Source organism: Sciurus carolinensis, chromosome 6, assembly GCF_902686445.1.
Source record: "Sciurus carolinensis chromosome 6, mSciCar1.2, whole genome shotgun sequence".
In the NCBI taxonomy this organism is placed as follows: Eukaryota; Metazoa; Chordata; class Mammalia; order Rodentia; family Sciuridae; genus Sciurus; species Sciurus carolinensis.
In genome coordinates this window covers 57,673,416-57,699,739 of record NC_062218.1, presented here as the reverse complement: position 1 = coordinate 57,699,739, position 26,324 = coordinate 57,673,416, and the positions used below count along the sequence as shown (strand labels likewise).

The 26,324-nt window shown below is 40.6% G+C and overlaps 1 protein-coding gene across 1 annotated transcript; it reads left to right on the top strand.

Annotated features, from left to right (window-relative positions):
* The first annotated feature begins 4,074 nt into the window (after positions 1-4,074).
* Positions 4,075-26,085, top strand: S100z (S100 calcium binding protein Z). Its single transcript, XM_047554666.1, has 3 exons — positions 4,075-4,206; positions 23,698-23,894; positions 25,899-26,085. Exons 1-3 carry the CDS (start codon positions 4,194-4,196, stop codon positions 26,055-26,057), a joined length of 369 nt encoding a protein of 122 aa, XP_047410622.1. The 5' UTR covers positions 4,075-4,193; the 3' UTR covers positions 26,058-26,085.
* The last annotated feature ends 239 nt before the right edge of the window (positions 26,086-26,324 follow it).

Sequence of the window (26,324 nt, the reverse complement as noted above, 5' to 3'; positions counted from 1 at the left end):
CAGTGACTCAGAAGGCTGAGGCAGGAGGATTAAAAGTTCCAGGCCAGCCCAGCAACTTAGTGAGACCATGTCTCAAAATAAAATATAAAAAGGGCTGGGGAGGTAGATCAGTGGTAAAGTACCTGTGGGTGCAATCCCCAGGGTCAAAAAAAATTGTTTTAAAAGTAAAGACTTTATAGAAGTAATAAGTGATTCAGGTTAAAAAAAAAAATCTTGAAAGTTTAATGTTGGGACTAATGACACGTTAACTAACTCGGGCTGACTCCTTACTCCCTGGCGAGTGAGCAAGATCAAGGCCTCAAAGGCGGTTTCAAAGGTTAATGATGATAAATCAGACCACTGTCAGGGATTGGTTAACAACAGTTCTGCAAACTGATCAGCTGGTGCTTGCCATATAGTCCCATGGGACTCTCGCCTGTGTGACCCCCCCTTGCCTTGCTGACCTTTAAGCTGATTGGTTCCTGCCTAGCCCCCACCCTACATAAAAGCTGTGTGACTTCCTCAATAAATGAGTTCCTGCTGTGACTGGTCTCCCTGACGTGTCTGATTGTCCTCCACCAGGAGGGCTGTGTGCAGGCGGTCAGTTGGCCCTACCTATCCTGGTCTGACCTTGTTGGGGAGTGTCCCCTTCCCTTGTCGCTGGTTGAGAAGAGCAAGGGGGCTTAAGAGCATAGACTGAATGAACATAACCCTCCCTACCTGCACACATCCCACATTGGAACCTAGTTACTCCATTGTGTGTTCTTTGAGATGTTTTCTATTCATCAATAAGCATGTGTACCTACATCCTTTTTAAAAATCAGAGTTATCCTATGTGGCCGCCCGCAGCAACAATCCTGTGGATATTTGTTACCGCCTGCAGCAACAATTGCACGGGTATTTATCGAAGGTGGACTGGAAATAAACTACTTCTATTCCTGAGCTGCTTCCTTGCTTGCTTGCTTATTCTCTAGTTTATAGAGGAAAAGAAGCTTACTTGATTTTAGAGGAAGAAATGCTTTGAGAGGGAGAAAGACTTTGCTTAGAGGAAAAGAGACTTGCTATGCTTTCAGAGATCTACTTCTTCTTAGAGTTCTGCTGCTTTCTGCCCACTGCATCCTGCATCCTGTGAACTAAAGGTGCTGTCTATCAGAGGTGCTTCTTAGTGGTGCATTCCACGTACTGCGATCTGTGATCTGCGACCTGCAACCTAGAAGTGTGTTCTTAGTCCTCTGCTCTGCGATCTGCCATCTGCCTACTGCTTACTGCTGCTGCTGCTTCTTGCCTTCTGCCTACTGCCTGCTTATATTCCCTCCAAGAGGCGGAGGGTAGGGCCACGCCAGTTCCAGCTGCCCAGTCATGGCAAAGGTCAAAATGAGCAGGCACGAGCAGGAACACTCAGGACACATGTGCATGCATTGTGGACTCACTTGAATACGGCCAATGACAAAGCACCTGAGTGTGTCTATGCTAACCGACTTCCTCACTGCTGATGTGATCAAAACAACTTCTGGCTGGCTGCCAGGCGCCATCTTGGCGTAGTCCGCATGGCATAGCCCCCAACAATCCTATGTACTAGTTATATTTATAGATATTTATACAAATTTCCTCAAGATTTTGTAGTTTAAACCGATACTAAACATTTATTAATTTTCATGGTGTCTGTGGTCATGGATTCAAGAACAGCCTGGGGATCTCATGAAGTGGTAGTTAAGATACTGTTTGGAGCTGCTGTCGGCTGAAATGCGTATCTGGGGCCAGAGGATCCAGTGTCCATTGCCTGAATCACAAGGCTGGCAAGTGCTGCTTGTTGGCAGGAAGCCTCTGTTCCTCTCCAGAGAGGCCTCTCCACAGGGCTGCTTGAGTGACCACAGAATGGGAAAGCTGGCTTCTCCAAAACGAGTGATGCGGAAGAACAAGGGGGAAGCTGCAATGCTTTGCCTCAGAAGTCACATTGTCACCTCCACCATGGTTTGTTAGTCACATGAACTACTCCAATTAAATTTGTGGGGTGACTATGTAAGAGCATAAGTAACTGGAGAAGGTCACTAGGGGCCATATTGGAGTCTGGCTATCACACTGCATATATGAACACATTTTGGACATTATTATAATATCAGCATTTATAGATTAACCTCATTATTTATTTATTTACTTTGGGAACTGGGGCTTGAACCCAGGGGCACTTCACCACTGAGATACATGCCCAGCCCTTTTAATTTGCATTTTGAGAAAGACTCTCACTAAGTTGCAGATATTTGAAAGGTGTGAAGAGCTTGACTTTCACTCCAGATAAATTTCCATACAGTTGTCTCACTGATCATTTAAGAAGCCACTGGTTACTATGTGGAATATGAATTATAGAAGGGAGAGAGAGAGAGAGAGAGAACAGTTGAGAATAATTGAAGATATGCGGTTGGCTTGAATTTGAACAATAATAAATGGAGAGAGGGACTCATTTGGGCTGTATTTTGAAGGTACTGTTAATTGAAGATCATGCCTAGATTTTTTGATTGATGAATGATTGTAAAATAATTAGGGGTGAGTGAGTTTGGAGATGGAAAAACCAAGTGTTCTGTTTTGACCATGGAATTTTGAATGTTTTAGTTTTCTGGTGCTACAACAAAACACCTGAGACTTGGTACTTTATAAAGAAAAGAGGTTAATTTAGGTTATTGTTTTGGAGTCCAAATATCCAAGATCGAGTAGTCCTACGTTTTTGGCCTCTGGTGAAGGCCTCATGGTGGATGGCATCATAATGGTAGGAACATAAGCAGAAGAGATCATATAGTAAGACAGGAAGACTGAGATTCAGGGGTCAAGCTCCTTTTTATAAACAACCTGTTCTTATGGAAATTGACCAGAGTCCCATGAAAACTATATTAAACCCTTTGGAAGATGGCACCCCTCCCCCATTGCCTAATCATAAGTCTGAATGATTTTTTTTAAAAAAACACTAGGGTGGAGATATAGATTTGCCATTTCACTAGCATTTAAAACAAAGAGCTGGGGGTGGTTACATAGGGGGAGAAATACAGATAAAGCCAAGGGGCCTAGGATAGAAGCCTTTGGAACTTAAAATACTTTGAGCAGAGGAGGGGCCTGTAAAAGAGACTGAAAATGACTGGCACTGAGCTGTTGGGGGCTATGCCATGCGGACTACGCCAAGATGGCGCCTGGCAGCCAGCCAGAAGTTGTTTTGATCACATCAGCAGTGAGGAAGTCGGTTAGCATAGACACACTCAGGTGCTTTATCATTGGCCGTGTTCAAGTGAGTCCACGCACACAACGCGTGCACAGGTGTTCCCAAGTGCTCCTGCTTGGGCCTGCTCATTTTAACCTTTGCTGTGATAGGGCAGCTGGCTCCTCGCCTGATCTCAACTGGTGTGGCCCCGCCCTCCACCTCCTGGAGGGAATATAAGTGGGCAGTAGGTAGAAGGAAAAAAGAAGCAGCTAGCAGAGAGAAGAAGCAGCAAGCAGTAAGCAGCAGGCAGTGGCAGAAGGCAGATTGTAGAGCGGAGAACTGAGAACACACCTCTAGGTCGTAGATCACAGATCATAGTATGTGGACGCACCACTAAGAAGCATCTCAGATAGATAGCACCTAGTTCACAGGATGCAAGACCTACCTCTAAGAAGAAGCAGCAGAACTCTAAGAAGAAATAGATCTCTGATAAGCGTAGAAGCCTGTCTTTCTCTAAAACTTTCTCTATAAGCAAAGCCTATCTTTCTCTCAAAGCTTCTCTTCCTCTAAAATCAAGCAAGCCTCTTTTTCCTCAATAAGCTATGGAATAAACAAGCAAGCAAGGCAGAAATAGAAATAGTTTATTCCCAGTCCACCTCCGATAAATACCCACGCAATTGTTGCTGCAGGCAGTAACAAATATCCTTGGGATTGTTACCGCAGGCAGCGACACTGAGCCTAGAAGAAAGTCCAGAGAACATGCTGTCAGGGAAGCCAGCGGCATAAAGGGCAAGGTGTTCAACCATGTTGAACATCACTCAGGTCGAGTGAGATAGAGCAGAGACGTGACCGATGAATCTTACATCTGCACAATATCGGGGACCCAGACAGACTACCAGAGGACGGGAAGCCAGAAAGTAGCGTGTTCAATAGAGGATAAGAAGTAATGAAGTACACAGTGATGACAGGTGATCCTACACAGGAAGCTTAACCATGAACGTGAGCAGAGGAATGTGGGGCGAGAAAGCCAATGAGGGATTCTGGTAAGTTCGTGTGGCAATGAGAGGCAGGGAGCTGGAGTGGAGGCACTGTATTTGTAGATATGGAATTTCTGAGTCAAAGGATATGCGTGAAGGATATGTGTGATTTGGGTCATAGTAAACTGCCCTCTGTCCTCTGGAGATGTTGCACCAGTTTACATACCTGGCAACAGTATGTCTTTTTATCCACACTTACAAACACTGACTTTTCACAGTTTTAAATAGTTGCCAATATGAACTTAAATTCTGAGTGTGAAATCATGCAGGACTATAAGAATCTTGGAAGAAATGAAGCTCTATCCTTCATTGGTTTACTTTGTATTTGAGGCACATGTTTTCCCTGTCACTTCTCACCTCAAAAGCAGTGACATTTGATAGGGTGCTGGTTTGGGGGAAATTTGGTCCCATTTCTCTTTTATTTTGTGAGGCAGGGCTGGGGGGACCGGGGATTAAACTCAGGGGCACTCAACCACTGAGCCACATCCCCAGCCCTGTTTTGAATTTTATTTAGAGTCAGGGTCTCACTGAGTTGCTTAGAGCCTTGCTTCTGCTGAGGCTGGCTTTGAATTCGCTATCTTCCTGCCTCAGCCTCCTGAGCCGCTGGGATTGTAGGCATGTGCCACCACGTCCAGCCCCATTTCTCTTTATCTCTGAGAAGAAACCCAGGTTCTTCCAGATGAACTGAAGAAAACTGATATTGATTTAGAGCTTTTTATGCTCTAGAAAGTTCTCTATCATTCTCTGTGGAGGAGATGAGAGCATGGCTGCTGCCTCTTACACCTGACGCTAAGAGCTTGGAGTCTCAGCTCTGGGCGCTGGCCAGTTTAACCATGGACGAGGAATTATTTCTCAATATTTGGTCCAAGTTTCTCACTCCAGCTTCACCATGTAGCCTGGGGTGAATGACTTAAATCCTTGACAAGGGTTTAATTATAGCTTCTGTGTAGCATTGGGTAGGCTTAATGACCTGATCCTGGGGAAGCAGGGCTAGCCAAGTTCTGTGTTCCAAGTGCTTTCAGAAGCCACCTAGGAACTTGAAGAGGACTGTGTCTAATTCTTACTGGAAAAAGGCAAATTTCCCCTCTAACCAGAGATTTGTGTAGATGGGATCCTTTGTTTAAAATGTAACATCAGAATTTATGGTTTTAAAAAATTTTAAAAGGATAGGAAGGGAAGTGTTGGTATTTTCCAATGAAGATTTCTGTTCATTAAAATTGGAATTCTTTTTATGTATGTATGTATGTATTTATTTATTTACTTTTCAAAAACTTTATTGTAGCTGGGTGTGGTGGCACATGCCTGGCCTGTAATACCAGCAGCTCAGAAAGCAGAGGCAGGAAGATCATGAGTTCAAAACCAGCCTCAGCAAAAGCGAGGGGCTAAGCAACTCAGTGAGACCCTGTCTCTAAATAAAATACAAAATAGGGCTGGGGATGTGGCTCAGTGGTCAAGTGCCCCTGAGTTTAATCCCCAGTACTGCCCCCTCCCAAAAAAAAAAAAAAAAACCAAAAACTTTATTGTGGAAAATTGTATATTCACACAGGTTTAGAATTACTGAAGAAGGAACCTCCATATCTCCAACACTCAAGTCAAACTTTGGTCAGTTTTACCCCATCCACTCCCCATTCTTGTTTATTCTGAAGTAAATCTCAGAAGTCATATGATTTTACTTGTAAATGTTTCTATATCTCTACTTTAAAAAAGATAAGGATTTTAAAAAATCATGCCTTAACAAAAACAGTTCCTTAATATTAAATACCCCATGTGTTGGTGGTGTAAGTGCTTTTTTTTTAATTTTTATTTTTCTAAATCAGAATCTAAAGTTCAGTCATTGCAATTGGCTGATGTCTTTTAAATCTAAAACGTTTTCTTTTCCTCCCCTTGTAATTTATTTGTGGATGAAACCAGGTTGTTTGTAAATTTTCCTCACAGTCTGGGTTACACTGATTGTATCTGGAACTGGAAACTTTAAAAGCATACCACAAGATATGAAAGGGGTTTGGCTGGCCAAGAACTCGGGTTGTACAATTATTCATTTAGTATTTGTGGGGCGCAACTAGAAGTGCTAAAATTCCTGCCACTTTGCTCTCCTACGTGGATTACTTGTGGTGATCCTAGTATGCTTCTGAAGACAGGCATGAACAGGAGCCCAGGTCACTGTGCAAATCTAGCCGCCTGAACCTGGGAGTTCATTCTGACAGGATCCACCTCACGGCCGTGGCAATGCTGGCATTGCACATGCACCTTCTGCTCCTGCCTATTTGTTCTTATTTCTCCAGAATGTGTATCATTCTGTGGCTCCATAGTTTGGGCCTTCTTAGTTTCATTTTTCAGTTGGGAAAGACTGGGTTATTTTGGAGAGACCAAAGTTTCAGTCTTCAGAACCTATTTTTAATTTTTTTCCTTCAAGATATAATTCCTTTTATTAAACATTTCTTGACCTGTCTCTGAATTTCTCTGTTTATTTTTATTTTATGTTATTTTTTTTGGTGGTGCTGGACATGGAATCCAGGGTCTTGCATGTGCTAAGCATGTGCTTCAACACTGAGCTACACCTTCAGTCCTATTTATTTATTTAATTGACAAGTAGAAATTGCATGTTTATGGAATATGCATATATGAACAGTTTTGACATATATATACATACTGGACTGGCTAATTCAGCTATTTAAATATGTGCATTACTCACAAAAATCATTTTTGTTGTGAGAAACTTAAAATCTACTCTCTTAGCAATTTTCAAATATATAATACATTATATTAACTGAGGTTATCATGAGGTACAATAGCTTCCCTAAACTTATTTCTCCTAACTAAAATTTTGTTTTATTTGACCAACTCCTTCTCACCCCACCACTTTTGAGCTGTGACTCTCTAGACCAAGAGTAATCCTTCGATTGGGTTCATCATCTTGACCTGCCCTGCACTGGCCAGTCTGAGGAGGAGCTGTATCTTTTGAGAATGGACATAAACTGGCATCTGGGTAGACTTGTGAAAAATTATATATGTCTCCTAATAGATCTAAGGAGGTCAAACCTCAACGTGAAGTGTCCTCTGGTCTTCTGACCTGAACGGCAACATGAAAGTTGAATTTCTCAAGATGAGGTTGAAGGCCAAGCAGGTAGCCATGATGGTCACCAGCAAAGAAGCCAGAATGAAATGAACAGTGCTAGGCAAGGGACCCGCCAAAACCTCAGGGCTCCAATCTGTCATGAAGCTGTTTTCGAGAGAAAGTCCTTTGGGAATCCCCCTTTGCCCTTATCTGTCTCCTTCAATCCCTACCCTATGTCCCAGAGCCCTCTCTTCTCAAACTTCTACTGGATTGAGAAACAAGAGTTTTCCACAAAAAGAATTTTTACCTGAGAGCTGCCTTCTAGGCAAATGAGGTAAGCCAACTGCTCTTATCTTGAATTCTAGGGGTGGTAATTAGCAACGCTCCCTCTACCTGCAAGGACCTGAAGTAAGCAAGAAGCCCTGGCTGAGATTATCACAGTTCTGAGGAAGTCCCTGAGTCTGCCAACATCCTGACTCAGGATGTTTCAGCATGACTCTTCACTATGGGGAGGGGGATGAAAGCAGGAAGACCTATAAGTTATGACTTACAGCCCATAAATCTCTGAGTAAAGGGAATGTGAAGGCATCAAGTTTGCAAGAAACTGTTTGGGCACAATGTGGTGGTTCACGCCTGTAATCTCAACAACTCAGGGGGCTGAGCCAGGAGGATCACAAGTTTGAGGCCAACCTCAACAACTTAGCAAGGCCCTGTCTCAAAATGAAAAATAAAAAGGGCTGGGGATGTGGCTTAGTGGTAAACACCTCTGGGTTCAATTCCCAGTACTAAAAAAAAAAATTGCTTGGGATGCTCCCCAACCCCAACACCTCCTAGTAATAAAGAGCAAGTTCTCTGGTGCCAGAATCCCTGGGTTCAAATCCTCACTTCAAAGTGAGTGAGTGACTGGAAAAGCTACCTATGGTCTCTGCCTCAGCCTTACAACCCATGAAACAGGGCCAATTGTTCCTCACAGGATTTTCGAAGATGAAATAAAAGAAATGATGGCGGGCGCAGTGGTACACTCCTGTGATCCCAGCAGTTCAGAAGGCTAGGGCATGAGGATCACAAGTTCAAAACCAGCCTCAGCAATATAGTGAGGCCCTCAGAAACTTAGCGAGATCCTGTATGAAAATAAAAATAAAAATGGCTGGGGATGTGGCTCAATGATTAAGTACCCTTGGGTTAAATCCCCAGTACCACTTATACATTGTTGGTGGGACTGCAAATTGGTGCAACCACTCTGGAAAGCAGTGTGGAGATTCCTCAGAAAACTTGAACTGGAACCACCATTTGACCCAGTTATCCCACTCCTCAGCATATAGTTAAAGGACTTAAAATCAGCATACGATAATGACATGGCCATATCAGTATTCATAGCAGCTCAATTCACAATAGCTAAGCTATGGAACCAACCTAGGTGCCCTTCAACAGATGACTGGATAAAGAAAATGTAGTACATACACACAATGGAATATTACTCAGCTATAAAGAAAAATGAAATTATGGCATTTGATGGTAAATGAATGGTACTGGAGACTATCATATTAAGTGAAATAAGCCAATCCCCCCCAAAACAAAGCCTGAATATTTTCTCTGATATGTGGATGCATATCAAATTTGTGGGGGAGTCGGGGTGAGGAGTGGAGGTTCACAGGATCGACAAGGGGAATGGGGGGAAGGGAGGAGAGATGGGAATGGGAAAGACGGTAGAATGAATCAGACATACTTTCCTATGTTCATATATAAATACACAACCATTGTAACTCCACATCATGCACAACCACAAGAATAGGAAGTTATACCCCATGTATGTATGATATGTCAAACACATTCTTCTGTCATGTACAACAAAAAAGAACAACAACAAAAAAAGAATATAACCAAATATCTTTCAAACTAAACAGTCTTTTGAAAAGGGGAAATAAATAAATGCATTAATTAATTTATTTTTTTTAATTTTTTTCATGGCCCAGGACTGAACTCAGGGCCTTGTGCATGCTAGGCAACCTTTTTGCCACTAAGTTAAATCTCCAACCCCTAAATGCATTAATTTAAATGACCAGAAGTGCATTTACTTTTAAAGACTTTTCAGTTTTTCCCCTAGAGCAAGCAAATAAACCAAATAGTAAAGAGGAAAGTGCAACAATAGCTGCAAGGCAAGGTTTCGTGGAAGATGTCGTGGTCCACACTTTGTTTTCTTTGAGCTCTTCCACCCTAATACCAACCAGGACCATCTAGTTTAGCTTATGAAATCTGACAAGGCTACAGCCTATGGTAATAAGGAAGTAGAACGGTGATTTTATTTCTTATTTTATTTACTGAAACCCCAGACAGAGAGAGAATGAGAACAGGATTGAAATCCAGGTCTGCAGAACAATGCTACCAGGTCACCAGGAAGCCGGGAGCGGATGGGCATATTTTATTTAAAAAGACTTTGTTGTACTATTTATGATAGAAAATTATGTTTGGGGTTGCTTAATGACATTAAAATCATACTTGCATTAAAAAATTGTATTATGCAAAAAATATTTTGTGTCCTTGATAACATTGTTGAAATACTGAAACAACCAATCTTTATTCTGTGAGATGCAAATGTCCTTATTAAGTTTAAACTACTTTTTTTTTAGCTATCCTATTACCTGATGACAAAAGCATTATAATTAATGCAGCCATAAATGCTTCAAGTAAAGAAAGAACAATAAAAGCCATACGCTTGTTTCTTCTCCTGGGAATACATAAAAGTAAGATAGGCAAAGACCGAGGCTGTGAAAAGCATTCATATGTTACAAGTTTTTTCTTTTCTTTTCTTTTCTTTTGTGGTGTTGGGGGTTGAACCCAGTGCCTTGTGCATCTGAGGCAGGCACTCTACCAACTGAACTATATCCCCAGCCTCACATGTTACAAGTTCTGAGTGCATTTCAGTTGAGTTGAAACAGTTTTGGTAGCTCTCTCAGGGTTCTTATGTCAGGGCTGGGGAAAGAGAGGTAGGAATTGGCATCATATAGTTTGTAGATAACTATCAAGAGGATGAAATTGCCAGGGTAACCACATAGAACCGTAGAGAATGCCCACATTTAAAGGGCAGTTGTAGGGGCTGGGGACATAGCACAGTGGGTAGAGTGCTTGCCTTGCAAGCATAAGGCCCTGGGTTCAATCCCCAGCACCGCAAAAAAAAAAAAAAAAAAAAAAAAAAAAAAAAGGGCAGTTGTTAGAAGACAAGGATCCTGCTTAAGAAAGAACTTGATGGAAGAAAAGTTAGAAAAGTTAGAAAAGTTAGAGGAAAACCAAGAGAGCAAAAAGTCATAGAAATCAAGAGAACTGAGGCTTCTGAGAAGGCAGGAATGGAAAACAGTGTCAAATACAACTCAATAATATTAAAGTCTTGCACACATCAAATGATATCTGTGCTTCCACAGGTGTGTACTCCCTCTGAGATGTCATCCTAGAGGTAATAATGGTCTCAGATCTACCCATTTTCTTTCTTTTTTTATACTGGGGATTGAACCCGGGGCTTCTTGCATGCTAAGAAATGCTCTTCTACCACTGAGCTACATCTCCAGCCCTTTTAACTTTATTTGAAATAGAGTCTTGCTAAGTGCCCAGTTCTAATTGTGTGTGAGAACTCAGGGAATTCTTAATACACAGACAGTCCTTCATTCTTTCTCAGTCTTTTGCTCTTACTCTTTCTGGTCCAGTCCTGGCACAGAGTGGTACATGGAGCATTAGGTAAAGAGTAAAGTGATGGGAATGGCTGATCCAGTTGAGGTCCAGCGTGCCCATCGCCCAAGGATAATGAGTGGGGACTAATTATGACAAAGCCTAGAAAGTCTTCAGAATTAGCCTATGGACTTTTATTTCACAATTATAAATTCTGTTTGTAAGTAAGTAAGGAGGGGAGTTTTTCAATTTACATCTCCTTAGAGGGATGCTACATAAGAAACAATCCTTATGGTCATGCTGCAGCCTCCAAAGAGAAAAGTCGAAGTTTGGTGAATACACAGAGTATAAAAATATTATTAAATTATAACCAGCTAGTTTGCATTGCTAGAGAAACATCAAGGTTAAAGCACATGACATTCATTAATTAGGTATGAAATGAAGAAGACTATATTTTTACTATGCGAACTTTAGAACTCAGTGTTGACTAAGATTAGGATTTTTCTTTTCTATTTTGAGGGGTGGGGTACTGGGAATTGAGTCCAGGGGCGCTTAACCACTGAGCCACATCCCCAGCCCTTTTAAAAATATTTTATTTAGAGACAGGGTCTCACTAAGTGGCTGAGGCTGGCTTTGAACTTGGTGATTGTCCTGCCTCAGCCTCCCCAGCCACTAGTGAATGAGGATAAAATAGAATAGACAATGAAATGACTTGGCAGTCAGGATAATGGGTCGAGTTCAACCACACCTGGAGGCTAATCACAGACATAACGAGCACTCTCAAGGCCTATTTCAAATGTAAAGAACCTTGAGACTCACCTGTGGGAACACCTCCAGCCAACTCCTTTGTTCCGGAGAGGGAAAACTTAAGGTGGGAGTGAACTTAGTTGGAAGTTACAGAAAGAAGGATGAAAGTGAACCAGGAGTAGCCAGGATGCCTTTTTCAATACTTACTTTACATAGATTTTGCTCCATGCTCTGTCCAGAACTATATGTAAACTCCTAAACTAGCAAGCCAAAATGGGTTGGTCCGCTATCAGGCCCCCTCTTCTCTCTCTTCTCGCTTAAATAAATCCTGCTCCGTGTACTCTTCCCTTCTGTGACTATCTGTGGCTTTTATTCTTCAAAATTTGTGAGACAAGAACCCAGAGGAAATTGGTGAAGCAGTGGGGAATTTAGTCTCATCTCAGAACTCTGGTTTCACTGGCATTACAGGCGTGTGTCACCGCATCCCACTAGGATTAGGGTTTTTGAGCCACTTTTACCACCACCCATCTGTAAGAACTGTTAGGGAAAGGAGGTTGAACACTGAAAAGGAGAGAATGCCTTTTCTGGAATCCAGGTCTTTTAAAAACAGTGTTCCCACCCCACATCCCACAAAAAAAAAAAAAAAAAAAAGACCAAGTAAAGCAGAATCTCCACACCCAGACCCACAACCAGCTTTGCTTAAAAGAAAGGAAGCTTCATCACATGGAGACAAACTCCAAACTCCAGAGAATCTGTTTCTCTAAAAAAAGGTAGTCATAATTAGCCTCTGTGACTTAGGCGAGTTTAGTTTGTGACCTAACCTGAAACTGGCAAATCCAGTCTTTCAAAGCCAGTTCTTCCAGTAGAAAGAGAAGCCGATGTTCTGGACTGAGGGTTGGGCTTCCTAGAGATTCAACTTCGGGGCGTTATCAGTCAGAGTTCTTATTTGCAAGTCTTGGGAGATAACTTAGCTGCTGACGCAGAAAAGTTCTTGTGAGAACTATGAAAAAATAAGGCTTTGAGGCAAATCTTCCACGAAAAATATCCAAAACCACAATGCAGAATTGGCTGGATGAAAACCTCTTCTAGCATGGCCACCAAGGTCTGCAGGCCTCATTTTGCACCACTAGACTTTGCGGCCATTGCCACTAACAAGTGTATGTTATACACCAGAAACTCTACTGTCATTTGTGGTAGGAAACTGGGTGGCTGTGGGATGGGTCTACCCTACAAATTTCAGAGGCAGAACACTTTGAGGTTGTTGTCTCCTGGAGACTCTGAGGTGGCGCTGCCCTCTCAGTTGATCACTGTGGGAAGCTGGGAAGTGGATTATGGGAGGCTATAGGGATTCTGGATTGCATATGGTGAAAGCAAGCTCCTGACAAATAAGTCCTGATGACTTTCAGTGATCTTTGGAAATAATCAGAAGCTTTCTAATTAAGCTGGCATTGCTCAGCTGACACCGAGGTGTGACGAAGCAGGACTTTGCAATATAAGGTGAGGCTTTCAAAATCAGAAAAAATGATTTGTTAAAAGCCCAATATATTATGATATTCAAGGTCACCTGCAGAAAACTCAGTCATTTCCCTTACATTTTTATTTTTTGCATTGCCATGAAAGGTGCTATAGAAAATGGGAAACAGCACTTTTTCCTGTAAGAGCTTGGCATGTCTCTTCTGAGGCCACATGAGAATGTCATCACTCATATTTTCATTCTGAAAAACTCTAATAAAAGAAACATAACTAGGGCTGGGACTGTAGCTCAGTGGTAGAGCGCTTGCCTAGCATGTGTGAGACACTGGGTTAGATCCTCAGCACCACATAAAAATAAATGAATGAATAAATAAAAATAAAGGACCATCTACAACAAAAAATATTTAAAAGAAAAAAGAAACATAACTATATACATTGCACCAGTTTGTGAAGGGTTGGGTAAAAAGGATTCTAAACTTTTAACAAAGTATACTAGTTCCTATTGTTGCAGAAGCCTTTACCTCCAAACATGTATTATCTCTTACAACTTCAGTGGCACAAGAATTTGGGAAATGTTTAGTTATGGTTCTGGCTTTCAGTTTCTCAGAAGTTTGTGCTGTGGCCATCTGAAGGCCTGACCATGGTTGGGGGAATCTACTTCTAAAGTGGCTCATCACATGCCTTTCAAGTTGGTGCTGGCCGTGGGTAGGAGACCCCAGTTCTTCACCACAGGGATCTCTCCCTGGGGCTTCTTGGCTGTCCTTACAAAGTGGTAGTTGATTCTCTCCAGGACAAGGGATCCAAAAGGAAGAAAAGTAAGGAGCCAGGATGTTTTTTATGCTTTAGGCTTAGAGTCAAGTATCTTATTAGGAGGGAAGATTGACTCTATTTTTTGAGGAAGGGATTACCTAGTTGAGAATACCTGAAGACAAGGGTCACCTGGGTCCATTGTGGAGGCTGGTCACCACTGGAACCTTGTTTAGGCATCCTTGCTGAGAAGGGGTGTTGTTTTCAGTTGGCAATGGAAGTGTGATTGTTGGACTTCCTAATAGCTAGTCTTGATAAAAATATGAGCTGAGGTTCAGACCTCTGGCATAGTTGTATGCCATTTGCCCAAACCCATTTTACATGCTTATTTTCCATCTAGCCAATCTGACTAGCTAAGGTTCAAATCAAAATTTGTCTACTTTCTTTGACCCAAGAATAAATTTGAACAATTAATGAGCAGTTGTGTTTTGCTTCCTAGCAATCAGTATAAAAACTGTTTCTGTTTTCAGAAAAAGAATTTCCTTAGCTATCTTTTTCTATTAATTGTTACAATGTTTATTAACCTTCATGATTAGGGAACTTTTTATTCCTTTAATATTGTTCAAGCCTTCATCTGACCTTAGCAGTGACAAAAAGCAAGTGGTCAGTTTCTCCTCTCTTATTAATAATCTTCCACATATTCAATGTTCTTAAATTACTTCCTCCAGCAAAATAGTTTCCTTCAGTTAACTTTTTTCCTTATGCTGGGAAGGATAGGGGTATGTATGAGTGTGTGTGTGTGTGTGTGTGTGTGTGTGTGTGTGTGTGTGATAGTTTGGATCTTAAATGTCTTCCAAAGGTCCATATACTAATGGCTTGGTCCCCAGCTTGGCGGTAATGGGAGGTGCAGGGGCCTTTAAAAGGTGGAGTCTAGTGAGCGGTCTTGAGGTCTTTGGGAGTGTACCTTTGAAGGGGACTTGGATCTCTTGTTCTTTCATTTCTCCAACACGAAGTGAACAGCCTCCTCTGATGTGTTTTCCTGCTATGATGTGCTGTCTTGATATAGACCCAAAGCAATGGGGCTAATTGGTCATGGACTGAAACCTCCAAAACTGTAATCCAAAATAAACTTTTCTTCTTTTTAAGTTTATTTATCTCAGTTATCTGTTACAGTCACAGAAATCTAACACAATGTGTGTATGTGTAAACATTTTTATTAAGAAAAATTTCAAATACAAAGAAAATTAAAAAGTAGGATAGTCTAATGAACTCCCATGTACTAGCACCCATAATTAACAATTAAATGACTTCTGACCAACCTGATTGAATGTCTTCTCCCTTTCCTGTGTACCATCTTCCTCCCACCCAATGGGTTATTTTGAAGCAAGTTGCCGAAATTGTCTTACTTCATCCAGGGAAAAGGGTGTTGAACTTATAAAAGGAAAATTAACCTCCAAACTCTTTCCTTTAAAATTCCTTTTCTCTTTGACTCTCAGCTTCAGACCACGGATAAAAGGCAAGATAAACCACCTGCAATTCAGCAGAGAACTCAGGCATGGGAGACATCATTTAAAGATGAGAAAATACTTTCTGTAGTTCCTGAAGCAGAGCTGTCTGTCTTGTCTGGCAGAAATGTGTGGCAAAGGCTCTAAACCTGTTTTTCTGGGCTATGTGGGTAGGAGGAAAAGCCTACAGTCAGGGTTCTCCTTAAAGTTTCTTCAGGGGCTTTGACCTTCACTTTCTTGCCCAAATTTTTTTCTGAAAGAAAAATACCAGTGCATACATGAAAGCACTGATCCTTACATAATTTTTAGAATCAAAAAATAATTTTTTTAAAGAAAGAGAACTTAGCCAGTTGCAGATGCACATGCCTATAATCCCAGAGATTTGGGAGGCTGAGGCTAGAGGACTGCAAGTTCAAAGTCAGCCTCAGCAACTAAGCAAGACCCTAAGCAACTCAGTGAGCCTAAAATAAAATAAAATATAAAAATATAAAAAGGACTGGGCTGTAGCTTAGTGGTTAAGCACTCCTGGTTTCAATTCCCGGTACCAGGGGAAAAAAAGAGAGAGAATTTGAAAGTCATTTAGCTCAAGGTTGCCTTTTTTTTTTTTTTTTTTTTTGCGGTACTGGGGATTGAATTCAGGGCCTTAGTACTTGCGAGGCAAGCACTCTACCAGCTGAGCTATCTCCCCAGCCCTCAAGGTTACCATTTTACACTCATGAAAAAGGAGGCTCAGTTATATCACTTAACTTGTGGTTTGTTCAGCATTTAATAATAATCTGTACTGTGTTTTTCAGTATATTTTGAGCATTTGTCTTGAATTTTATCTCACAGACTATCCAGCACTGGAAAAGGAGTTACTGCTTAACAGTGTGTATGAAAGGGACTTTATAAACTAGAAATTTAGAATTTAGAAATTTTAAGATAAGTTTTAAAATATTATGTTTTAAAAGAAACTGTCTAATGTGGAGATATTTACAATTTTAAATGCTGTTATTACAATTAATGTTTTAGTTGAAAATGAAACTTATAAGCAGTGTTATATAATTTCTGAATAATCCATAATTCTATTAAACAACCATTAAGTCTATTTTTATTTCCCTTCTCTTCTACTACTATACAAAATTTATCCATTTTAGTATATGTAGACTTTTTATGTTGCTATTCACTCACTGTTTTACTGAAAGGATTTTTGTATGTTTCTATAGTCTTTATCATTCTAATTTTAAATGGCTGCATGATTTACATTTGTCAAACAAATGTGTTTGATCCTTACTTACGTTTGCTGCTATCTAGTTATGAGATTTGGGAGTTTCTTTTTTTGAATAGCTTTCAGTTATAAGTGACATACAGTAAACTTCACATATTTAACTTGGGCACTGTGATATGTTTGTCATACACTGTGAAACCATCACTACGATCCAGATTATAAATACATCTTTCACCCCCCCCAGACTTTCTTCAAACCCTTGTGATCCTTCCTTCCCACCTGTTGTAAGTGTTCGAGATTCATCCACACCATCGCTGTGAAAATGATAGAACATTATAATTAAGTTGCATAAAGACAAAAACTGGTAACTTTTGGAAGGAATCAACTTGACCTCTGGTGTGACTCTTGTCTGGACCCTAGAACAGCTCTTAGGGGCAGGCAGACCTCCTGGGAACTATAGCACCCTCAGGCAGCCAGGAGCCTCAGCCTGAGGGGTAAGGTCACGTCCCAGTTAAGATAATGGCTCATCTTCATGTATTTCCTTTCTTTCAGACAACTTAGCCAAAGCTTCATTTTCAAACATCTTTACTCTTGATCCCATCTTCATGAATTACTAGTCCTAGTTATTCCCCGAGTAGTTCTTCCTTTAAACTCTTTCAAATCTTCTATTCCCATTTCCTCATTCTTTGCATAACTTGGATGTGAAGCTGGACCTTTTATCCCTATGGATAAAATTGAAATGTAATTGCCAAAAATTGAAACATAAAACAGCAATAATTTATAGAGCAAGCAAAGTGCACAGGATAGCCCTTCTGTGCTAGAAACAGGCCTATCTCCCTTCCTTGAGATTTCATTTCACCTGTAAATTTGTGCCCCTAGTTGACAGAGCCTTTGGACATTACTTTTGTTTTTGGAAGTCTTCTGAAGGGCACAGGCTGGGACTGGCTTATATTAAAGCTAACCCATGAAGAAGAGCTATGTGCTTTATAAACACAATTTCAAGCCTGGCCCAGGGGCATATGCCTGTTAATTCCAGCGATTTGGGAGACTGAGACAGGAAAATCCCAAAGTCCAGGGCGGCCTCAGCAACTTAGCAAGGCTCTCAAGAATTTACCAAGACCCTGCCTCAGAATAAAAAATAAAGAAGACTGAGCCCAGCACGGTGTCTCATGACTCTAATCCTAGTGGCCTAAGAGGCTGAGGCAGGAGGATCCTAAGTTCAAAGCCAGCCTCAGCAACTCAGTGAGGCCATAAGCAACTTGGTGAGACCCTGTCTCAACATAAAAAATAAAAAAGGACTGGAGATGTGGTTCAGTGGTTAAGCGCCTCTGGATTTAATCCCTGGTACAAAAAAAAAAAAAAAAAAAAAGGCAGGGGGTGGTTGGGAGTGTGGCTTAGCTTGGCTAGCATGTGTGAGGCACTGGGTTTGATTCTCAGCACCACATACAAATAAATAAGTTAAAGGTTCATCAACAACTAATAAAATATTTTTAAAAAGAACTGAGGATGTAGCTCATTGGCAAAGCACCCCTGGGTCCAATCCTCAGTACCCCAAAAACAAAAACAAAACACCATACAATTTCAAGTGCTTTCTGGAAATTAGAGGGCTCCAGATGCAGTTCTGGAACCTAACATTAAGGGGCAGCATGTACCAAAGTTAACATTCAGCTCTGCCACAGCCACGCAGAAATGAGGAAAGTACCTTGTTTTTAAACTCTATAGGAGCACCTGGGATGTGGAAGCCAAATTTCCATCTCTAAAATAAAATCAGAGCATTACAATCTTCAGTATATTTTCTATTAAGAGTTTTACCTGCCAATTGAATTCTCCAAGGGAATCACTCCGTGGTTGAATGTGATTTAAACATATTACTATTGAGACCTGCATAGACTGTATGGTTTACTGATTTTAATGAATCTGTAATTTCAGCAACTAAACCTGATAATATTTAATTTCAAATTCAAATTATGTTCGTTTAAATGAATACTCTTTGTCTCTCTGCCTTTGATAAAGCAATTTTTTACAATATGGAATAAAGGAATCAAGTGATTATATGGACAGTTAAGCTAGACAAGGTTTGTTGGGGGCTGTGCCAGCCAGAACGGCTGCGCCTGATCACATCGGCAGTGAGGAGGTTAATTAACATAAGCGCACTCAGGTGATTTATCACTGGCCGTATTCAGTTAAGTCCACGCGCACAAGGCGTGCACAGGTGTTCCCCAGCATGCCTGCTTGGGCCTGCTCATTTTAACCCTTGCCGTGAAGGGCAGCTGGCTCCTTGCCTGATCACAACTGGTGTGGCCCCGCCCTCCGCCTCCTGGAGGGAATATAAGCAGGCAGTGGGCCGGGACGCTAGAGTAAGAGCAGGCGCAAGCAGAAAGAAGCGGAGTAGAAGCCATTAGCAGAAAGGAAGAAGAAGAAGCGGCAAGCAGATAGAAAGCACCTCTAAAAAGAAGCACCTCAGATAGATGCACCCTTAGTTCACAGGATGCAGGACGCACCTTTAAGAAGAAGCAGCAGAACTTTAAGAAGAAATAGATCTCTGATAAGCGTAGAAGCCTCTCTTTCTCTAAAACTTTCTCTCTAAGCAAAGTTTCTCTTCCTCTAAGCAATTCTCTTCCTCTAAGCAAAGTTTCTCTTCCTCTAAGCAAAGTCTATCTTTCTCTCAAAGTCTCTCTTCCTCTATAAATTAGTGAATATAGGAAAAATAGTTTATTTCCAGGCCCCTCCGATAAATACCTGCGCAATTGTTGCCGCGGGCAGCGACAAAAGTTCAGCTCTTGGGAGACTTTACAGTTTTCGTCTTTCATTCTTTTGCTCATTAATTCATCCATCAGGAAGGATTTCAGAGCACATTTCTATGCCTGATCCTGTGCTAAGTGCTGTGGAATGCAAAGATGGGCCAGACATCCACCCTGACAGCAAGGAACTCATTTAATATTTAGAGAGTGGGGAATGTATAGCAGATTCTAAAAAGTGATTATAGGAATATGTGATAAATGCAATGATTAAAAAAAAAAAAGACAAAGAGTCAGGGCATGGTGGTGCATACCTGTAATCCCAGTGACTAAGGTGGCTGAGGCAGGAGGATCATAAGTTCAAGGTCAGCCTGGGCGATTCAGTGAGACCCTATTAAAAATGTGTGTGTGTGTGTATATACACATTTGATCTAACTACATATGTATACATACAAATATCTGGGGATGAAGCTCAATTGCAGAGCACCCCTGGTTCAATCTCCAAACTATAAAAAAAAAAAAAAAAAAAAGACAAAGAAAGAAAGTGATACAGCAGGATCTAAGGGAGGACAAGGTGGACACCTATCAGAGGAAGGGAGAAAGGAAGAGTGCAGAAAAACATGCAAGAGGAGGTGATATTTGACCAGAGTCTTCATGACATAGAGGATCAGCATTGCAGGCAGGAGACCCAGAACATGCAAAGGCACAGAAGAATGAGACGACACTTGTGGTCAGTTTACAGGTGGTGCCAGATCTCTGAATGCCCCGGAGTGTGGATGTTGATTTGTATTTTAAGTGCTTTTTACTTGTGTGGTACTGGGGATTCAACCCAGGGTCTGGGGCATGCTGGGCAAGCACTCTACCTCTGAGCTACTCCCCCAGCCCAGATTTGTGTTTTAGATCAACTACTCTGACAGTAGATTGGAGGGGCAGACAGACTGTAGAGAGAGCACAAAGGAATTGTTACAGTGATAGAGATTTTTTAAAAATGCTACAAGTTGCTGAAGATGGTGAAGATTGGAGAGGAGTTAACAACCTCAACTAATATTATTAAGAGGTGAAAGAAGCCAGGGCGACCTGTAGAAATGGATGACTGAGATGGTCCGTACAGGAGGAGCAGCAGGTTTAGGTGAGAAGAGGGGGGAGGAGTTTTACTTTGATCCTCCTCAGTTTGGAGAGCTTATGGGACATTGAAATAAGAATGGGGTCCAACCAGCAATTGGACAGATCATTCTGGAGCTTAACAGAGACCTGGGCGAAAAATATGATCTGGGGAGTGATTGAAATAATGGAAGCAGCTGAGACTATGGGGGAACAACACGAAAGAGACAGAGAGTATAAATGCTTTAAAAAATGAGGAGGAAACCCAGAAAAGTGTGGCCACAAAGCTCTAGGGGCATTCTTGGATCGGAAAATTCAACATAAAAAAGGTATCTGTATTCCCTGTATTCTTTTTTTTTTTTTTTTTTTTTTTTTTTTTTTTTTTGGAGGGGGTCCTGGGAATTGAACTCAGGCACTTAACCACTGAGCCACATCCCCAGTTCTATTTTGTATTTTATTTAGAGACAGGGTCTCACTGAAGTGCTTAGTGCCTCACTTTTGCTGAGGCTGACTTTGAACTCTTGATCCTCCTGCCTCAGCCTCCCCAGCTGCTGGGATTACAGGTATGAGCCACTGTGCCCAGCTTCCTGCCTTCTTTGTATTTAACACACTCCAATAAAAATAGCAATAGGGTTTGCTCCAAGGACAACATTCTTCTGTCATGTTTACATAGGTCCTGGTGTGACATAAGTCTGAATGTTTCTTGACAATATGTAGGTACTTCCTCTCACATAGAATAACATGCAAATTTAATGAAGAATAGAGTAGATCTAAATGTGCCAATAAAGATTTCTTAGATACATTAAGTGAAAAAAAGGGGGTATATATTTTAATGTTGTTTGCATATTGCACATTTAAGGATATACATGTAAATATTTTATATAGTTATATGAGTAATATAAATATAATTTTTTTCTGTAAGGGTAATAATGATGACAGAGCAAGCATATCACTTATTATACTTAAGGAATATAGCTCATTTAATCCTTCCAATTGGGCACAAATTACAGTTATGTCCCCTTATCCCTCTTGGGAAAATGAGGCACAGAGTGGCAAGAATCACATAACTAGTTAGAGACAGAGGTGAAAATTAAAGCCAGGCAATCCACCTTTTAACTCCACAATACTGTCTCTCACACAGGAAAATGTTAACTGAGAGGCTCTAGGGCAGGGAACGGTGGAGAGAGAATTTTACTTTTTTTTCATACTTTTGTGTATTCAAAATATGAGTATTTTACCACATGCATTATTACCTTAATAATATATTAAAGGTATTTTTGAGACTTGAACTTGAGGCATCCCCAGGGACCTCGCAAGGTAGTTTCAGTGGAGTGCCCAGGCATTTCTAAGATGGGAAGTGAGGGGCTGGGTTTGTGGCTCAGTGGCAAAGTGCTTGCCTAACATGTGGGAGCCACTGGGTTCCATCCTCGGAACCACATATAAATAAATAAAATAAAGGTATTGTGAAAAAAATTTAAGAAAAATATGGGAAGTGAACCAGCTGGTTGAAGATTCATCTGAACTGGCTTGTTCAAAGGAAATCGAAAGGAGATGCTGACTCATTTTACACATAATTAAACCTCAGTCCTGAAAGAGAAACAGGCTGCATTTAATAGCACAGTGACCAGTTTCTGGTTTTGGTTTTTTCAGGGGTTTTTTTCTTTATTTTTTTCTCATTTGGAAATCTCTCATTATAGATTCAAACAGACACTGTTGCAGTTTTTTCCCTCTGTTTTTTCTTTTGTTTTGTGTTTGTTTTTGGTTTTGATTATAACTGAAAAAGTTAAAATCAATGAAAAGGTGTAAAGTGAGAAGTTTTATGCCCAGTAACTCTGTTCTTTTTTTGGTGGTGGTGATTTGCAATAAATTTTGTGAATACATCTTCTTTGCCTATATTCTTTGGGGGCAAGGCTGGATTCTGTTTGGAAGGTTGGAAAGGGCTAAGGAAAGAGAGGACTCCATTGTCAAACCATTTTTCATAAAGTGGCATTACAGAATATAGCACTTTTTGTTTTTAGAAGTTCAGTCCATGGTCTGCAGGCTCCATTGCTCTGGACCCAAGTTGAGGAAGAACATCATGGCAGAAGTTCTGGCAGAGGAAAGCTGCTCACTCCATGGCAGGTGGGAAGCAGAGGGATAGGGAGAGAGAGGGAGAGAGAGAGAGAGAAAGAGAGAGAGAAAGAGCGAGCGCTAGAAAGCAACCAACCTGTTTTACCAATTATGCCTTGTAACTATCAGTTACTTCAGTGATTCTCTAGGCACATATAAGCATGTACAGACATACTTTAAAAATATTTTAAGGTGTGGATGGACACAATAACTTTATATGGTTTATTTATGTTTTTATGTGGTGCTGAGGATGGAACCCAGTGCCTCAAACATGCTAGGCAAGTGCTCTACCACTGATCCCCAGCCCCAGCCCCATACATATATTATAACTAATTTTTTTACACAGGATCAATCTTTAAAACCTTTCTTCATCAGCACATGCAGAACTTCTCTCTCTTCTTCTCTCTCTCTCAATAGCACCATAACTGTTCAAAGGGTCAGTTTAATCTGCTCTGAGTTTATTTCCTTGACCTTGCCATTGGCTTTGCTAAGGAGTCTCCTGACTTGAATAAGTGTTTTCTCTTTGCTCCTCTATTTTTAGGATTCTTTCTAGTCATCTACTTCTTAGCAACTAACAGCAATGCTATCCATACTCCCCTATGAGAGGGAAGGAGGAAACCTCTCTCCCTCTCCCCTCCTCCTTTACTGCACACAATGGGTGCCAGCCTTTCTGGAAGGCCCTTGGGGCAGCAGTTCACACCTGTTCATCCTGCTGATTAAAAACAGGCACCTCCAGTTGAATCTCCTCACTGGCAATTTGCATTTGTTGGGAACAGGTGTGTGGGGTGGAAGCCCAGGTATAAATGCTCATAGGTTAATTGTAGGCACCTGTTGACAGAGCTGTGTACTGGCTGAACAGGTACAGTTAGGTATTTGTATTTATTTTTAATTCTGTTTTCCAGGACTATGCTTGTTTTCTGCTTGCTAACTGACGAACGTGCTGAAGTTGCTGCATGGTGGGGGAGTGGGTATTAGAAGAAGAAAAATGTCACCTGCAAAGCTCTCATTTGCAGCTTTTTCTAGAATGAGCAGACACTGTCTTTAGTGGAAAAATTATTATGGTTTAGCGACCATCACTTGTGTGGTGGGGTGACTCAGGGGTGGTGTTATTGTTTTCATGAAAGCATTGATGCTTCCCGTCCTCTTCTTTTGAACAAGCGCCTCCTCCCTGGGTTTGGTGGTCTGCCTCTGGAGTGGTCAGTTATTCTGCTGACATGCCCACCCAGCTGGAGATGGCCATGGACACCATGATAAGAATCTTCCACCGGTACTCCTGCAAGGAAGGGGACAGATTCAAGCTCAACAAGGGGGAACTGAAGTTACTCCTGCAGCGAGAGCTCACAGAATTCCTCTCGGTGAGTCATAGTTTTTCTGGCAAATTCTGCTGAGGGCGGATGAGGTATGGCTTCAGGGACAGCCTCTAGATATATACTGTCCTATGATTCTGACTCAGAAGTTGTAATTTGTTTTGAGATTTAAGTTGTCGGGGAAGCAAACATGAGACACTTGTGTATCCTGGTGTGTACCTTTTCCCATACTGCCCGTAGTGAGGCTTTCAATGTTGACAATTATATTGAGATTCTCTTCAATTACTCAACATTCTGGTGCAGCAATAAATTACATAGCTAGTTATGTCAAGAGTGATAATTATAATTAGTTATAGCTAGTTATACAGGAGTTTTGTCCAACTGTTTATAAATTAACATTGTCTTGGACCTGAGATAAAGTGTGGGGAACTTTATGAGGTGGTGGTAAACTTTCTAAGTGAATGATAAATACTTAACAGAGCTTTGCCAGCCCAGCACAAGCTGATTAGGACTGATGAAAAGGATGTGTCTGGCCAGCGAGCAAATGGGTAGCAAACAGATTCACATCTCAAAATAACCAGGAGCCCAATCATCTAAACATTACACTGTAGAGCAGGATGCTTGGGCTCCCTCTGAGGAAAACACTTTGTTCTGATGTTTATGAAATTGTCTTGAATTGATTTTCAACACAGTGTACTCCTGTTGCATGATATTATTTTGTCCCAACCCTGTATTAAGATCACAGATTGTAATTATAACGCTTTTTTTCTCCCCATCCTCTGTGGTAAAAGCTTAAAGTAAATCTTATAGTAATCCTCCAAAATATCTTTTTAGTGATTTTAGGAGTCTATGGGAACTGTCTTTTTTTTTTCTTTCAATTTCATATTGGCTACTATATTGTTTGGAATAAAAAATTCAGTCAGTCACATTGGTGGCACATTGCTCTATTCAAGTGAAATTTTTAATTGTTTTGATTGAGTTGATTTTGATCAATTACACTCAAGTCTCCAATCATTTAATGGTTATCAGCTAATGAGGGCAATGAGAAATTCTTGGAGGAAATTAACTGCTTTTAGAAATATTTCTGAGGGGGAGAGGGGCCGGGAGAAGGAAAGATAGTGGAATGAGACAGACGTCATTACCCTATGCATATGTATGATCACATGAATGGTATGAATCTACATCATGTACGACCAGAGAAATGAAAAGTTGTACCCCATTTGTATACAATGAATCAAAATGCAATCCGTAAAAATAAAATTTTAAAAAAAGAAATATTTCTCATCACCCACTAATCATAGGAGAGGTAGATGTTTTCCATTCTCACCCCTCATGATCTTGATTTTCTTTGTGGGTTCCCTGCTTTTCCTTCCACCCATAAAATGCAGTCATTCTTTTAAAATGCAGGCACCTTTTATGGGTGTCTCTTCTTCATGTGTTAAACATTGTGCTTACTAAGACTCTCAAACAGAATATTCTATGTCCCATGAAATAGTGGGAGCATATTTACACTAAATACTTACCTGTTGTTTATCTGAAATTCAAATTTAATTGGGTGTCCTAAAATTTTGTTGGGTAAATCTAGCAATCCTGGTGCTAAGTACTTTCAAAAGTGTGTTAAAGTGTCCCCAAAACACAGGTAGATATTCTCCCCATTTTATAAATAAGGAAATATTAAAATGTTAAATGATTACTCAAAATTCTATTGTTGGTAAATGTCCCTTTTGACTTAAAGTTTCTCTTTCCGTGTCCAGACTTATGGATGTCCTCCTGTAAATGTATTTGAAACATCAATATCTCCCTTTGATCAGTCAGTTTGCTCTTTTTGCTCATCAGGTCTGAGTCTGCATTAAATAGATCTGAGATAAAAACTGCACTCATTTAGAATTTGTGCCTGGCTCAAATTTTCTTGCAAATAAGTTCTTGGGATTTGTCTTTAGCTGTTAAAAATGGAAATTAAAACTTTAATGTAAATAAAATGAAGATGCAATTTCAATTGTCATCACAAACCTCAAAGCCTGGGAGTTAGAAATTTTTCTTTTTTCTTTTTAGTGCCAAAAGGATCCCCAGTTGGTTGATAAGATAATGCAGGACCTGGACGCCAATAAGGACAATGAAGTGGATTTTAATGAATTTGTGGTCATGGTGGCAGCTCTGACAGTTGCCTGTAATGATTACTTTGTAGAACAATTGAAGAAGAAAGGAAAATAAAGATTAATAGGCCAACCTAAAGGCAGAAGTACACCCAAAGTTATTTACTTATTGTTTATCTGTACCCTTCAGATCTATAGACATGGTGATGTCATTGATTGATATAATATACATATAAAATTGCTAGCATTATTAAATGTGTACCTTAATATATTGACTTTACATAGACATTCCAAATCTTATATTTCCTACTTGAAATTTTCCAATATTATTGAAGATGTTATATGCATTTATTTGTCTGTCAAGAAGAGAACATCAAAAAAATTT